We start from the raw sequence: 13,209 nt of genomic DNA, 5'->3' as shown, positions 1-13,209 counted from the left end.
TTTTGAATTTTTGTGTGTCAAAAGACTTCGTCGGAAAGTTTTGCTATGACGGCAGGTTTGCAGAGTCCAATCCGGACTCTATATTTCATTTTTTAAATTTTTTTCTCTCTTTTTTATCCTCCCTGCCGCCGCTCCCATGCAGACGATTCTGAAGCAGCAGTGGGTGAGATAATGAGGGGGCGGCGAGGTGATTGCGAGGGTGTATGACTGGTATGCTTGCTTCTTAGAGGTAGATGAACGTCAAACAACGTAAGAGATTATGCGTCTGATGGGTCAAGGGAAGAATGAGATGCTGGGAAGGCGATTCCGTTATTATTCGTGGGTGGAATGTCAGGGCAGTAGAGATAAGACGATAATCAAGTGAGCGAGAATGCAGAATCGTGACATCATTGTTGACATGGGAGTCGCGTGTCTCCGTGCCCTTTCTCTTTTTCATACGAATCTTATGAACCCTTCTCACGTTTTGGCTTGAATATCCCTGCCGTGCATGGCGCTCGTGTTGACTGGTGATTGACAGGCGCAGGCTCTCCCCTGAAGCTTGCTACATCAGGAGTGTTGCGTTCTAGGAGTGGATTAATTGACTGAGCTGTAGAATGACCCGCGACGCCATCCCATGGACTCCAGATCCTGCACAACTTCAGCAGCAGCAGCAGCAGCAGCAGCAGGCATACCAGGGATGGTACCAGCAGCCGTATGCACCGCATGTTCCCTACGGAGGGACTGGCCATTTTGTCCCTGTTCCTCAGGGACAAGGTGCACCTATGAGTTTCTCTCAGCAAGCGCATCAGATGCCTCATTACGGTCAACAGGTCCCTGCACAAACCGCTGCTGCTTCATCCGGGAAAGTCAGGCCGGAGTTCGCTGGCTCTGTGCTTGAGCGGCGAGCTGCAGAGAGGGTATGTCTGATCAACCTCCTTTGTTCATGACTTACGTGTTCTCTCAGGCCCGAAAGGCTGCATCTGCTGAGCAAGCTAAGAAAGAAGCTGAGGCTTCGGCAGCGGCGGCGGCGGCAGCAGCAGCTGTGATACCAGCCGCAGCTGCGATCACCACTCCAGCTGTTGTACCTGGCGATGATGGGGTTCAAGATCCTGTCACTGGCGAAATCAGTCCACGCATCAAACAAGTTTGTAATGACGCCTACAATCTGAATCCAGTGCTGAGAGAAAACATCTTAGCGAGTGACTACTTCAAAGCTTTGGTATGATTTTGTGTAATGTGGAGTTAATTTGTTGTTGTTCCTTTTATTTTTTCTCTTTTTGAGTGTATGAGTGCTTGCGTGCACATTCCTATGCGTTGATCAAGGTTACGACGGTAGTGAAAGGAATGTGAGGCTTGATCGCATGCGAACGGTGAATGTAAACAGTTGATATTTAATTGTTGCTGAGCTTCTTTTTAATGTTTTTTTTTTTTCATGTCTTGGTTGTATTGAATGATGGACTGACAACTGCTTACCATCAGGCCGAATTCACAACATTTGAAGAACTTGTTGATGAAATTTACAACAAAGTAAGGCATTACTGGCAACAAAAGTCATTGAGCACTGATTGTGTTTCAAGGTAACATACGCGACTCCATTCATACCCAACACGCGTTCTCCATCATCCTGTTTCTGCTTGCTCTACAGATTGTTTCAGATGAGGGTGAGCGTTTTTCATTGGACCTTGTCATACAGCAATGACCTTTGAATCAAGTTGACGTACAAGCAATTGGCTGATCTTCTGGAGCATCCTGATTCTCCCATGATCCCAGTTGTTGGAATTCTATATGTCAGGTCGCGCTTGAAATTTATGTGGACCTCTCTTTCTCTGAATTGTCGAGCCAGGTACGTGGTTGATCCAAAAGAGATGTGGGGATTTTTCAAGAACAAAATCAATGATAGCACAGGTCCGGATGACCTTATGTAGAATGTGGTAATTGAAGTTTTGTCTGATAGAATTCGATGCTAGCCCCGGTGGAAAAAAGAAGACTATCGGGCAGGTAACACTTAGTCGTTGTGTTTTCAGCGTGATTGTGGACTGGTTTAGTTCACGCGTGAAGTGATCGAAGATATACATTACTTTGATACAATCCTTCCACGAATCCCAGTCGCGATCCAAAGGGACATGCAAGAAACCATAATGAAATTAGAATTCAGGGAAAAGGTATTCACAAATACGATGATGGTGGTTCGCATTTGATGTGGGTGGACAGTCGCTAAAAGAGAAGAGGAGCAAAATTAAGGTTTAAACAACATGCGATAAAGCATGTCCAATAGCTGACGAATACGAATGATACAGGTTGGAATGAAAGTAAAGGCTCTATTTTATGAAGACGAGGAGGTCTGCTCCGAGGATGTCATTCGGCGTTTGACTTGTCTGTTTGCAGGAATATGAAGCTGAGATCCTCTCGGAGACGAAAGACGGAGGTCAGTGTTGTGGTTCACCTTCACCGTAAAAGAAATCAATGTCTATGAAATATCTGATGGGCAAGGGGGGGGGGCTGTTCCCATCATTGAACTTGCATTTTGCAGGTTTTCTCCTTGTTTTCACAGAGTATGGGAACCAGCAAGTACTGCCTGCCATGTCCTGTGCAACAGCTGATGATTTTCTTTAGGTTACCAATGTGGAGGATATTGAAATTATAGCTCGCAACACAGAAAGTCGAGAGAAAGGGGAAAAGAGCCGGTATGCCTTGTTTATCATAGAGACGAAATGCGCTGATTTTTTTTTCCATTTCTCCTTCAAATTTCCATGCATCAGTGATCGCAGCAAGTAAGGGACGAATCGTTGATATTTCTGTTGTTCTAAATTTTTTGCAAGGGATGGACGTCGTGGAAGGAGCAGATCCCACTCTCGTGGTAGGGACAGGGACAGGGACAGGGACAGGGACAGAGACAGTCGCAAGCACCACAAACGGCATCGATCTCGAGACAGGTCAAGGGATCGCGACAGGTCAAGGGATCGCGACAGGTCGAAGGAAAGGGATCGATCGAAGGAGAGGGATCGGAAGAAAAGCAGGTACACCAGCTCGACTCGAGAGTACTGTGTAATCTAATTTCAGGTCGAGGTCCAAGAGCAAGGATCGCGAAAAGAAAGAGAGGCATGAGTGAGGTTCTTGACTGTGTGGGGGTTTTGATTGACTCGGCAGTCGCGATGTACCCATCAACTTTCGAGAAGAAATTTTGAAAAGGCAAGCGGAGGCTGCCGCATCCAAGGTTGACGAACTGGCTTGCATAAGTAGCTAAGCTAGTGTCAGGGAGGAGACTATGCACGTCGTCCCACGAGCTACAAGAGCTCGCTATCCTCGATAAACTCCAGAAGGTCGGCACAACACATCAAATGCACTGCATGCGGACCCTAACGAAGGTGTCCTGCAGGTGCTGAAGCGATCCTGTGGTGATATCGATTTGTGCTGAGTCAGGAAAGTTGTGAGCATGAGGAGCCTCATTGGTTTGATCTGCGAATCTTTTCATGCAAGAATTGATGCTTTCCTCATCTCTCTTTGAAGCTTGCTGTCGATCGCTGCACGCAAGGCTGAAAATTACAAATGCTGGCAAGGCAAACACAGACTGTTAGTGGTTTACTGGAAGAATCTAAGAATCCATTCAATTTACAGAAACGTCGACGAGAAAGTACTCCTGATCCAGGTCTCCTTTTTCCTCGGCTAATAAATAGAGCATGAAGACATAACCAAGGCGCCTCTCAAGAAGCAACATGTCCTCCTTCATTCAACTTCTCCATCCCTCTCGACAAGACAACCCTGACCCGCATCACATGTGAGCAGGTCGGAAGGAGAGGGATCCTCTTGTCTCTCTTACCCACGGATCTTCAGCTCGAAGGGGATCGGTGGGAGATGTTCCATGATGGAGAAGTTCATCAGCGACAAGGCAGACCCTGCAACCATCGTCATTCCCCTGTGCTCCCAACTTGGTGGCCTATCAAACCCGGAAAGGCTTCGGCGTAGAGTTGGCCTAGTGCATGCTCTCTGATCCTCTGACGACGAGCTAGGGCTCTGTCTGCTTCGGAGGTGGTCGATCTTGCTGATACGTTGCTCTGTCTCATGCAGACAATGATGGCTAAGACTGCAACCAACATCAAGACGGGGACGCCGTAGTAGAGGATCTGGATATTGCAGCACCATCTCCCTGCCATACTTTCAGCTGGTTCTGCGAGAGTGAGTCCTTGCTACCTCCGTAGCTGGAGGGGGCAGGTGTCGACTGAGCCCAAATCCCCTGTATCAGCAGCAAGAACGAGAGCAAGGCGATATCCGACGCCGCCTGCATCCTCCCGTGTGGTTGACTTCCAGCACTCCTTGAGCAAAGGAGATTGATAGATGAGAAGCAGAGTCCGTCCGTCAGCTCCTCGCTGACATGCAAGAACCACAAAGGAGTTCTCCGCCGAACATACGGAAGCTCGGGATTGGACGCCTTCACAACCAAACATCAGTTCCTCATGGATGGCAAGCTGCATTGGCTCAAATTCACACAGGTAAGCTCGCATCATTTTAGGGGGGTTCATACAAGCACTGTTTCCTTCTTCCCTTTCATCTGATCGTCTACAAGGTCAAGAACCTTCAAGCCTTCCCTAGGAGATATTTACAGCAACAATTATCGGGTTGACTCGTCATCGAAAGTAACCACGACTGAAAGTGCCAACGTGGTAGAAGTTCACAAGGGCGTCTTCATGTTATGCTCGTGAACTAGTTCCGACTCTCCTGCCGCCTCCCCCCCTGCCTCCTCCCAACAAAGGCATTTTTTGAGGCTGGAGGAGTGCATAGCAAGGCTTGTTCAAATTGAGTGTTCTTGTTTTTGAAATATTAACGATTCAATTCAACTTCAATTTCGATGTGCTCAAAGACAGCAATACCGCACCCCTCCCCCTTTATTTTGTAGAAGAGATATCTTCAGTACCCTACCCCACGACTGGGAGTGCTTTCATCACCCTACCCCATCTGATCGTCATTCCATCTGCACACCCCTTCCCCTTAGTTCAATTTGCTATGCTTCTAAAGGTCAATCGGAGGTACCCCGGTGGGCTGATGGGTCGGAGAGCAATAGTACCCCATCCCTTGCGATGACCACCGGTGTCAAATCAGCAAAGTAGTGATTTGTGCGGCAAAATATGTGATGCAAAGTTTACACATTCCGAAGTTGTCTACCAAATTTTACCGTTTGATTTCATATTTTGTGTTAAAGTGGGAAATGTCATGTTCATTTCCGAAAACTCTCTATGACCAGAGGTTGGCTTTACAATCCCTATAATAGTACCCCTACCCCCACAACAAAAGCGATGTCGCCCCACCGGTACCCAATTATTATATTATCGTAGTGAGTTTTCTTTATACCACCCACCCCTGATCATGGAGCCATACCAGGTATGAGTTTCGGATTTTGACTACCCACCTCAAACTTTTGAATTACCACCCCTACCCTGTTCTTCAAACAGTACTAACGCCACCGGTAGTCAGAGATCAACCCCTCTTCAAGTACCCCTGCCGGGCCTTGTGATGACCCCCTTCAGCGACCAGAAACTCTTGATGACTACCCCTCCTTTATCCCAACCTTGCTGCTCTCCACCTTTTGCTACCCCGTATTTCCTCCCATATCCTCCTACCCACCCCTGTCGATGCTTTCCACCTCTGTCAACAACACCCTACCCCTCATACTCCGTTTTGGCTGGTTTGACAAACTTTCAAGAACTGGCCTGATTTTTTCGGATAATAATGAAATCATAGTTAAATTTTCGAATTATGATAAATTGTTTTAAGATTGTTTATGATTTCAAGACATCGATACTCCTTTCCGAAAAAATCGTAAGCCGAAGCTACGACGCATTTGATGCCACAATGCTGCGTTGCTAACTCTTCGCAATTCAGCTGCGTGCTATGCAGAACCTGCTTCTACTCCTCTTCAAATACCTTCAATCTCTCCCTAGCACACTCCGTTTCCACCTTTGAATGTTACGCTATCGAATTGTTTGCTCCGATCCTTTGATCTTTCTTCGTCGAACCTCACCTCCGATCTTGCTCTCCCCTCCCAGTCGAGTCGTTCATTACGCGGTTTAACCTCGCATGAAGATAGACCTCGTTCTTCATATCGGTCTTGATCCTTAATCCTGCTGCATGCTATCATTACGGGAAAGATCGTTGGTGTTCGTTTTTGTTTGGACGAGGTCATTTTGATTTCCCCATCCAAATGATGACTGGCCATGTGCTGAACCATGGTATAGTTGGCTGTGCTCTGAAACTGCCAACTCGTTTCGCATTTCTTTACTTGAATGTCTTTCCATTGTTAGGAAGATGTTTTCCATTCCGATTGTCATGCGCGTTGCTGTTTTCCTTTCCTCACTTTTTCATCGAGCAACAAATCCGCTTCAATGTACGAAGTCATAGAACTTTGGAACGTTTCAAGAGAATATAGTAGCCAATATCTCATTTCTGGAACATCACATGTTTTACTTGGTTTGTTTGTGTCGTTCTTGTTATTTTCTGCCTTCGCTCTTTGCCGGAATCCGGTTTCCATGAGACACAGCACTAGCGAAAGTCATTCGCGTTGTTAAACTGCTGACTTTGAAGATTTAGGCAGATCATGTATCCTGACGGCTTCCATGTACACAATTATCCTAGTGGTTCGAGGTACTCTGTGTTTCATAAATGAGGGATGGACCCTAACCGGGACGTCGCAAGATATGAAGGGCATTGGAAGGGAGGACGGAAGCATGGGCATGGTGAGTGATGGAAAATATCAGAACAACTTGTCACAATTATTTGCAGGAACATATATCTATGCCGGGGGTGGAAAGTACGTAGGAGATTTTTCAGACGACAAGCGTGAGATTAATGGAGAGCACCATGTGATGAGATCCTGACACTGGATTGAAGGGCATGGAAAGGGCTGTTATTCCTACCCGGATGGTGACGTTTATGAAGGAGAATTCAGGTGCAATGAACACATGAAGATGATATATACCTTGATATTGGCCATCAGGTTTGGCCGTCGTGAGGGATCTGGAAAGTATAAATATGCCAAGGTTCTGATGATCATGTCAAACGATAACATGAAGTTCTGGATAATTTGGCTTATTCCAGGGAGAATGCTATGAGGGCGAGTGGCAGGCGGATCGTATGCACGGCAAAGGAAGATACACGTACAGGTGAAGAGTCTGCGATGATCGCCTGCGTCATGCTCACAGATTCGTCTATCCTGACAGCACGGGGAAGATCTACGACGGAATGTGGGCTGAAGATCGTCCTCATGGAGAAGGTAAAGCTCACGCGTGTGCTATCCCCCATTCTGTTTGTTCACAATTCTATGTCAGGACGTTTAATCGACGGCAACAACGTGTATGAAATGAGCTATCAAAATGGAACGGTAGATACCTGTTCGATTCTGCTCTTTCTTTGACAAGTTCCTAGGTCACAAGACAGCAGCTCAAGAAGGATCAGCAGCAGCCGACAGGCTCTGGAGGGTAGGACTCCGTGTTGTGTTGGTTATTGGAGGACTGAAGTTCTATTCAAGTGTTGTAGATGCGTTCACGTGGCTTCAGCAGGCAGTTTCCTGCCAGCCTGTTGGGTGAGACTGGCATGCGATTAACACAATTCCTTTCTGACCCGCTGAACTTCAGGCCTTGCATGGACAAACGTTCCGACTGGAGAAAGTGAAACGTCTGAGTCACCCTCGACGAGGCGGGGGCCGCCGTCAGAGATTCAAGTTGCACGGTGCCACCTGGCTGTGACCGTCCTGGCATCGGCGATCACGGCCTGGCCCGCTATCAGGCTGTCCTACCCGGTAGTTGCAGCATGACGAAACTTTTGATGCTGTCAAGGCGGCTAGGCAATCATCATGAGTCGGAAGTTCGGCATGCCACCCCGCGGCCGGACCCGGGCTGCGCCACCCGTTCAGTTTCAACCGGAGGCCTGACTTAGAGCCTTCAACACTGACGGGCCGAGAGTCGGCAATCCGACATGGCAACCGTTGAACTGGCCTCGCTCGGCCCCACTGAGCTTTCGCCAGTCGTTTGCCATTTAATATGATGTCATTGAAACTTTTGATTTGAAGTTCCGACCCCCGGCGCCCGGCGCCGGCCCCCGGTCGGTCCGGGCCAGCAGGCCGGCGGGCCGCCCGGCCCGGCGGGCTCAGCGGCTGTCACTAAGTTGCAAGTTGACTGAACTTTTACTGTGTCACGGTGGCACGGTGGTCGCAGCGTCCAGTGTGAGGGCCCGGGGCCCGGCTGCTGACTTCACTGAGTCAGTGCCGGTGACTCACGGTGAGGTAAGCTGCGCCGTGATTACGCCGGCCGAAATTCGACGAAATTCCATTTGAAATGTTACAAAATGGTGTCCAAAATTGCCTCTAGATTTGAAACTTTCCGATGAAATTTCGTCTTGTGATCATGGCAGGGGTCTAAATTGCATCAAATCTCTTTTTCAATTAAACATTCTATTCTAAATTTTCAAATGTACATATCAATAGTTGAATCAAACAACCAATTTGGGCATTGGCCAAGAATTTTGGTCTCCTTCCCTACATGGAAGGAGACCTTGCAAATTCGGGGTGGGTGGGTAAGGGAAATGGGTGGGTACCAGTTTGCGACAGGGGTGGGGCATATATAGGTAAAAGAGAGCTGTGTATTTACTGAAGGGTGGGTACCATCAATATCAAATATGAGGGTAGGTACTCTCAAAATGAGGGGTGGTTGAAATGGGGTGTATCGCAGGGTGATCATGGACATGGGGGTGGTATGATGGAATGCTAGCTGAGACAAAAGGGGGTGGTACTTCATGTGGGGTGGGTGGGGTCAATAAGAACAAGAAGACATTATGGGGTAGTGTGCCAGATACTTGGGGGTGGAGGTGGGATCTCTTTGGGGTACAGCGGAGAACCAGTGGTAATATGTCGAGAAAGAGGGGGTAGGGGTAGTATAGCCGCCGCTCGAGCCGACGATGTCGAAGGCGGATGAGGAGAGGCTGCTGGAGGCAGAGGAGGTAAGCGACATGCGATGGAGTTGAACTAGATGATACCATCAATGATTGAAAAGATAGGAAGACAAATAAGCAGACGGGTAGATGAAGAAAGATCGGGTTTCGAAAGAGAAAAGCACAGGAATGGAATCGAGTATATGGTGGCGGAGGGGCAAGGGTTGGGATAGTGAGACTGATTGAGAGGCAGAGACATGAGGCTGGTTGTAATGATTGAGCACTCAATTTCGTTGTGTTTTTTCTTAGATAAAGACAAGATGCTGATTGAATCTGTATGCTCGTATGTTTGGAAAGCATTTGTGCGATGGAATGTAACTGCGATGTTCTGCGAATGAGAGATTTTTCGTGTTCTAAATTGTTGCGTGGTGTTTGCGAAAACGAGAAACGGATCTTTATCTGTATGCAGCTCGTTATCAAATCATCTATGTAAATGTCTCGAAAATGTCTCGATATACAGCGTTGCTCAGGAAATTAACCATCATACCCAACAGGCCGACTTTGAGACTTCCAAGGGAGTCAAGGTCATCAACACCTTCGATGGTCTGAAGGTGTGACCTCTCTGTGGTTCTGAACGTTTAGTAAACACACGATGCAGCTCAAGGACGACCTCCTTAGAGGCATCTATGCATATGGTAAGTCGAAAGCTCCATCATGGGAAATGTAGAGGGGTTTGTTGTGATGCATGTTGCCTCGTACAGCCAGATATGTCCATCCGTTTTGTGTTAGCTTACCCCTGTTCTTTCCAGGCTTTGAAAAGCCTTCGGCTATTCAGCAACGTGCAATTGTGCCCATGTCTCAGGTGAGCAATGAACGATGTCTTGAAGGGGGGTGGGAGGCGAAGAGGCAAAAGGAAAACGAGGGGTGAAACATTGAAGGAAAGGAAGGAGGAGTGTGTTGCAGGATGAGTTCCAATGCATTCAAGTGACATGGAGGCAGGGCCGCGATGTGATTGCCCAGTCTCAATCTGGTACCGGAAAGACTGCTATGTTGTCTATCGCAGCCCTGCAGGTGAGAGAGTATGAAGGGTAGAGGGTGCCGTTGGATGATCTCCGAAATATCAGCTTGTCGACACAACTCTGCGTGAAATTCAAGTTTTGATCATGAATCCGACGAGGTGCAGCTTGTTTCCTCTCGCTCGATTGCGTCATTTGACGAGAAAGAAAACAGAGAGCTCGCCACGCAAACCCAAAAGGTTATTCTGGCGATAGGAGATTACATGCAGATCCAGGCGCACGCTTGCATTGGTGGAAAGAGGTGTGTTGGAATTGAATGGATGGATCACTTGCCGCGGCTTACCGTACAATGCAGTGTTGGAGAGGATATTAGAAAGCTGGACTACGGCGTACACATTGTTTCCGGAACACCCGGTGAACTTTCATTAGCCATTCTGTGTGGCCGTTGCATGACAAGTGATGCTCAGGTCGTGTGTTTGACATGATTAGACGTCGAAATCTCAGAACAAGGTTCATATGCCTGCTCTTCATTGCCTGTTTGACATGACATTCCAGGAACATCAAGACTCTGGTGCTTGACGAAGTAAGGGCTCTACTCTACAGTTGATCACGCGTGTGCTTACCACCTGAACAAAGGCAGATGAGATGTTGAATCAAGGATTCAAAGAGCAAATCTACGATGTGTATCGATATCTACCTCCTCAGATTCAGGTCCCTCTCGTTCCTCAACACGGTCGGATCTCACCTTCTCCACCCACCAGGTTCTTCTCATCTCTGCCACTCTCCCTCGAGAAGTTCTGGAAATGACGCAAAGTTCATGACGGACCCGGTAAGAGCGTTGGGAGCGCTGGGTGCGGCTTGTAGCTGAGGATCCCATTAGGTCCGCATCCTGGTGAAGCGCGATGAGTTGACTCTGGAGGGAATCAAACAATTCTTCGTCGGTTATGAATCATCTCGTTTCACGCTACAGTGGACCTGACGGTTGTGATGCTGCAGCCGTCGAACGTGAAGAGTGGAAGTTCGACACCTTGTGCGACCTTTACGACACGCTCACCATCACTCAAGTGCTGACAACTCGACGAGCTCGAGGGGTTTGCTGACTTGCGGCTGCAGGCTGTCATTTTCTGTAACACGAAGAGGAAAGTGGACTGGTTGACCGACAAGATGAGAGAGGTGTGTAAATGCTTTAAATGTCTTGACTGTGACTGTCAACCCCGGCAGGCCAACTTCACCGTCTCATCCATGCACGGAGACATGCCGCAGAACGATCGTGACGGTTGACTCCTCTCGAACGTGCTGCTTGAAGTGCTGAGACGAGCTTGTTTCTTTGCAGCTATCATGGGCGAATTCCGTGGGGGCTCCTCAAGGTTTGCATCTTGTTCTCAAGTTTCCAGCCCCTGACTGGTCATCAGAGTTCTCATCACCACCGACGTGTGGGCTCGTGGGTTGGATGTTTCTCAGGTAGGCACAGACCAGCTTGCGCAATCCGCTTGGCTCACCTCCTGCAGGTTTCGCTAGTCATCAACTATGACCTTCCCAACAATCGTGAGCTGTACATTCATCGCATCGGTCGCTCTGGCCGGTGAGTCCTCGTCCTTGTTCTTGGTGCGTCTCAAGTCGGTTGCAGCTACGGAAGGAAGGGTGTGGCCATCAACTTCGTCAAGGCTGACGACATCCGCATTCTTCGTGATATTGAGCAGGTCGGCTGAAACCTCTCTCTACATGTGAACCCCTGAGGTCGTGCTGACGTGGCGCTGTTGCAGTATTATTCGACGCAGATTGATGAAATGCCAATGAACCTCGCTGACCTTGTATAAGAGAAGATTTTTCGCTGCCTCGCTCGAGCCTTTGCAGGCCTGTGGATAAACTTGAAGCATTCGAAGTAAATTATTAGAGTTTGTGAGGTCCCTGGAGCCGATATGATCTCGTTCCTCATTTCATTTGCTTCTATCTCTGGGAAGTTTATCTCCATGCTCCTACACATTGCTTCTTCCTACGACTCTGTTCTCAAAGCTAATCCACACCCAGCCAGTCCTTCCATCCTAGCAGATCGTCTCAGTTCAAGTCAAGTACTCCTCCCCTCACCCTTCCAGTCTTCTGCATACGGCGGGAAGCTATCTGGCTTGACCGGAATCCTCGCGTCCAGCCATGCATCTGAAGATAGCAGTCAGGCGAAGAGACCAGAAGAGGGGGTAGTGGAGACGCAGGAGGAAGGGAAGGGAAGCAGGGAGCCCAGGTAAAGGAGAGGGCAGAGGAGGGATCGAGGGGAGTAGCAACACGACCGGGTCCTTCCTGCACTCTCGCTCGCCACTCCTCCTCTGACTGGATGCCGGACATACGAGCTCGCTCTCGAGCCTCTACCAGCTGTGCATGAGCTGACCTTCATCCCCAGCTTGAGCTCACCAGAAAAAGGCAGCATAGTCCCGAGCCAGTCGTCCCATCCCTTCCATTCCTTGGGGTAGACAAGGTCCGGGCGCTTCGGGAGCCTGGGACGAGCATTGAGCTGCGAACTTCGGCGTGGGAGGAACCTGTATGCTCCAGCGCAGCCATACTCCTCGAACTCCTCCCTACTTGAAAACCCAAAGGACCGTGCGTACTTGCGGGCCTCCTGGATGGCTGTGAGAGGTTGGAGAGTAGGAAGAGGGGGTTGGAGGGGGAGCTGACGGACCTCGAAGCTAAAGAGAACCTTGCCGGGCTTTGATGTGCAACTGAGCAACAAGATCACAAGTCAAAGTAGGACAGGGCAGGGCAGGTTGTACCTGTTGTCGGACCCCCCTTGCATCCTCAGCATCGTCCTGGCTGCAAGGTAGAGGAGTCAGAAGCCAAGGCTCACACGCTCGTCGCGCAAGTCGACCATGCCGGCAGGCGGAGACTGCGGAGTCCCCTGACTCCTCGTCACTATGCTGATGGCAGCAAGAAGAGCACCTGAGATGCGAGGAGAGGAGAGGACGCCAAGACCTGATCCAAATCAAGTGAATACGTGCTAGTCTATGGGCATGGATCTACGCTTTGCCGCCAACATGGGAGGAGGGTGGAGAAACGCCATGCAGGAGGATGCCTGGGAGTATCTTGTCATATGTGCCGCCATGGAGGTGAGGGAACGAAGATCAAGTTGGACTTGCTACTTGGCCATGGAACTCACCATCAAGATGGAAGACAGCAAGAACACCTGTGAGGAGAGAGAAAGAAAGATCACAAGATTAGGACTTATAAACAGATGAAATGAGTGTAGTCGACGCAAACGCGAGGAACACCAGCAAGCTCACAGATATTGCGAGGGGAGAGGGTGATAAGCAGAGCT

At 48.9% G+C, this 13,209-nt stretch overlaps 4 protein-coding genes across 4 annotated transcripts; 3 read left to right on the top strand and 1 right to left on the bottom strand.

The window, feature by feature from the left end:
- Nucleotides 1-593: 593 nt before the first annotated feature.
- On the top strand, nt 594-3,572 carry GUITHDRAFT_163784 (hypothetical protein; the record flags this gene model as incomplete). Its single annotated transcript, XM_005830459.1, has 19 exons — nt 594-896; nt 944-1,198; nt 1,459-1,506; nt 1,557-1,640; nt 1,692-1,771; nt 1,823-1,884; nt 1,934-1,977; nt 2,025-2,141; nt 2,277-2,318; nt 2,365-2,404; nt 2,510-2,547; nt 2,593-2,663; nt 2,739-2,750; nt 2,799-2,996; nt 3,040-3,084; nt 3,127-3,193; nt 3,235-3,299; nt 3,356-3,428; nt 3,487-3,572. 18 exons carry the CDS (start codon nt 594-596, stop codon nt 3,360-3,362), a joined length of 1,578 nt encoding a protein of 525 aa, XP_005830516.1. The 3' UTR covers nt 3,363-3,428; nt 3,487-3,572.
- Nucleotides 3,544-4,408, bottom strand: GUITHDRAFT_163783 (hypothetical protein). Its single transcript, XM_005830458.1, has 4 exons — nt 4,168-4,408; nt 3,923-4,123; nt 3,797-3,872; nt 3,544-3,738 (listed from the first exon to the last, which is right to left on the bottom strand). The coding sequence occupies exons 1-4, from the start codon at nt 4,259-4,261 to the stop codon at nt 3,681-3,683; spliced, it is 429 nt and encodes a 142-aa protein (XP_005830515.1). The 5' UTR covers nt 4,262-4,408; the 3' UTR covers nt 3,544-3,680.
- A 2,293-nt stretch (nt 4,409-6,701) lies between these two features.
- On the top strand, nt 6,702-7,771 carry GUITHDRAFT_87680 (hypothetical protein; the record flags this gene model as incomplete). The annotated part of the gene is made up of 9 exons (XM_005830457.1): nt 6,702-6,807; nt 6,859-6,916; nt 6,965-7,007; nt 7,066-7,130; nt 7,188-7,240; nt 7,296-7,348; nt 7,393-7,445; nt 7,496-7,549; nt 7,602-7,771. The coding sequence occupies 9 exons, from the start codon at nt 6,702-6,704 to the stop codon at nt 7,636-7,638; spliced, it is 522 nt and encodes a 173-aa protein (XP_005830514.1). The 3' UTR covers nt 7,639-7,771.
- Nucleotides 7,772-8,912: 1,141 nt separating this feature from the next.
- Nucleotides 8,913-11,811, top strand: GUITHDRAFT_153197 (hypothetical protein). Its single transcript, XM_005830456.1, has 21 exons — nt 8,913-8,961; nt 9,447-9,503; nt 9,551-9,587; nt 9,702-9,754; nt 9,892-9,963; nt 10,017-10,069; nt 10,123-10,209; nt 10,264-10,322; nt 10,376-10,418; nt 10,464-10,491; nt 10,545-10,619; nt 10,723-10,737; nt 10,789-10,849; nt 10,905-10,972; nt 11,022-11,081; nt 11,130-11,184; nt 11,242-11,275; nt 11,321-11,369; nt 11,417-11,490; nt 11,536-11,608; nt 11,672-11,811. Exons 1-21 carry the CDS (start codon nt 8,920-8,922, stop codon nt 11,723-11,725), a joined length of 1,149 nt encoding a protein of 382 aa, XP_005830513.1. The 5' UTR covers nt 8,913-8,919; the 3' UTR covers nt 11,726-11,811.
- Nucleotides 11,812-13,209: the final 1,398 nt, after the last annotated feature.

Source organism: Guillardia theta (genome assembly GCF_000315625.1).
Source record: "Guillardia theta CCMP2712 unplaced genomic scaffold GUITHscaffold_45, whole genome shotgun sequence".
Taxonomy (NCBI): domain Eukaryota; class Cryptophyceae; order Pyrenomonadales; family Geminigeraceae; genus Guillardia; species Guillardia theta.
Note: the sequence above shows the minus strand (reverse complement) of the source record. Positions and strands in the feature narration are given on the sequence as shown.

Bases quoted from the DNA above. Each gene is read 5' to 3' on its own strand.
- GUITHDRAFT_163783 (XM_005830458.1), bottom strand. From the start codon at position 4,261: ATGCAGGCGGCGTCGGATATCGCCTTGCTCTCGTTCTTGCTGCTGATA. The intron at 4,124-4,167 runs GTAGCAAGGACT...AAAGTATGGCAG, and splicing joins TGCCCCCTCCAGCTACGGAG to GGAGATGGTGCTGCAATATC. The intron at 3,739-3,796 runs GTAAGAGAGACA...GATGCGGGTCAG, and splicing joins TTCGAGCTGAAGATCCGTGG to GGTTGTCTTGTCGAGAGGGA.
- GUITHDRAFT_153197 (XM_005830456.1), top strand. From the start codon at position 8,920: ATGTCGAAGGCGGATGAGGAGAGGCTGCTGGAGGCAGAGGAG. The intron at 8,962-9,446 runs GTAAGCGACATG...CATACCCAACAG, and splicing joins GGCTGCTGGAGGCAGAGGAG to GCCGACTTTGAGACTTCCAA. The intron at 9,755-9,891 runs GTGAGCAATGAA...ACATGGAGGCAG, and splicing joins CAATTGTGCCCATGTCTCAG to GGCCGCGATGTGATTGCCCA.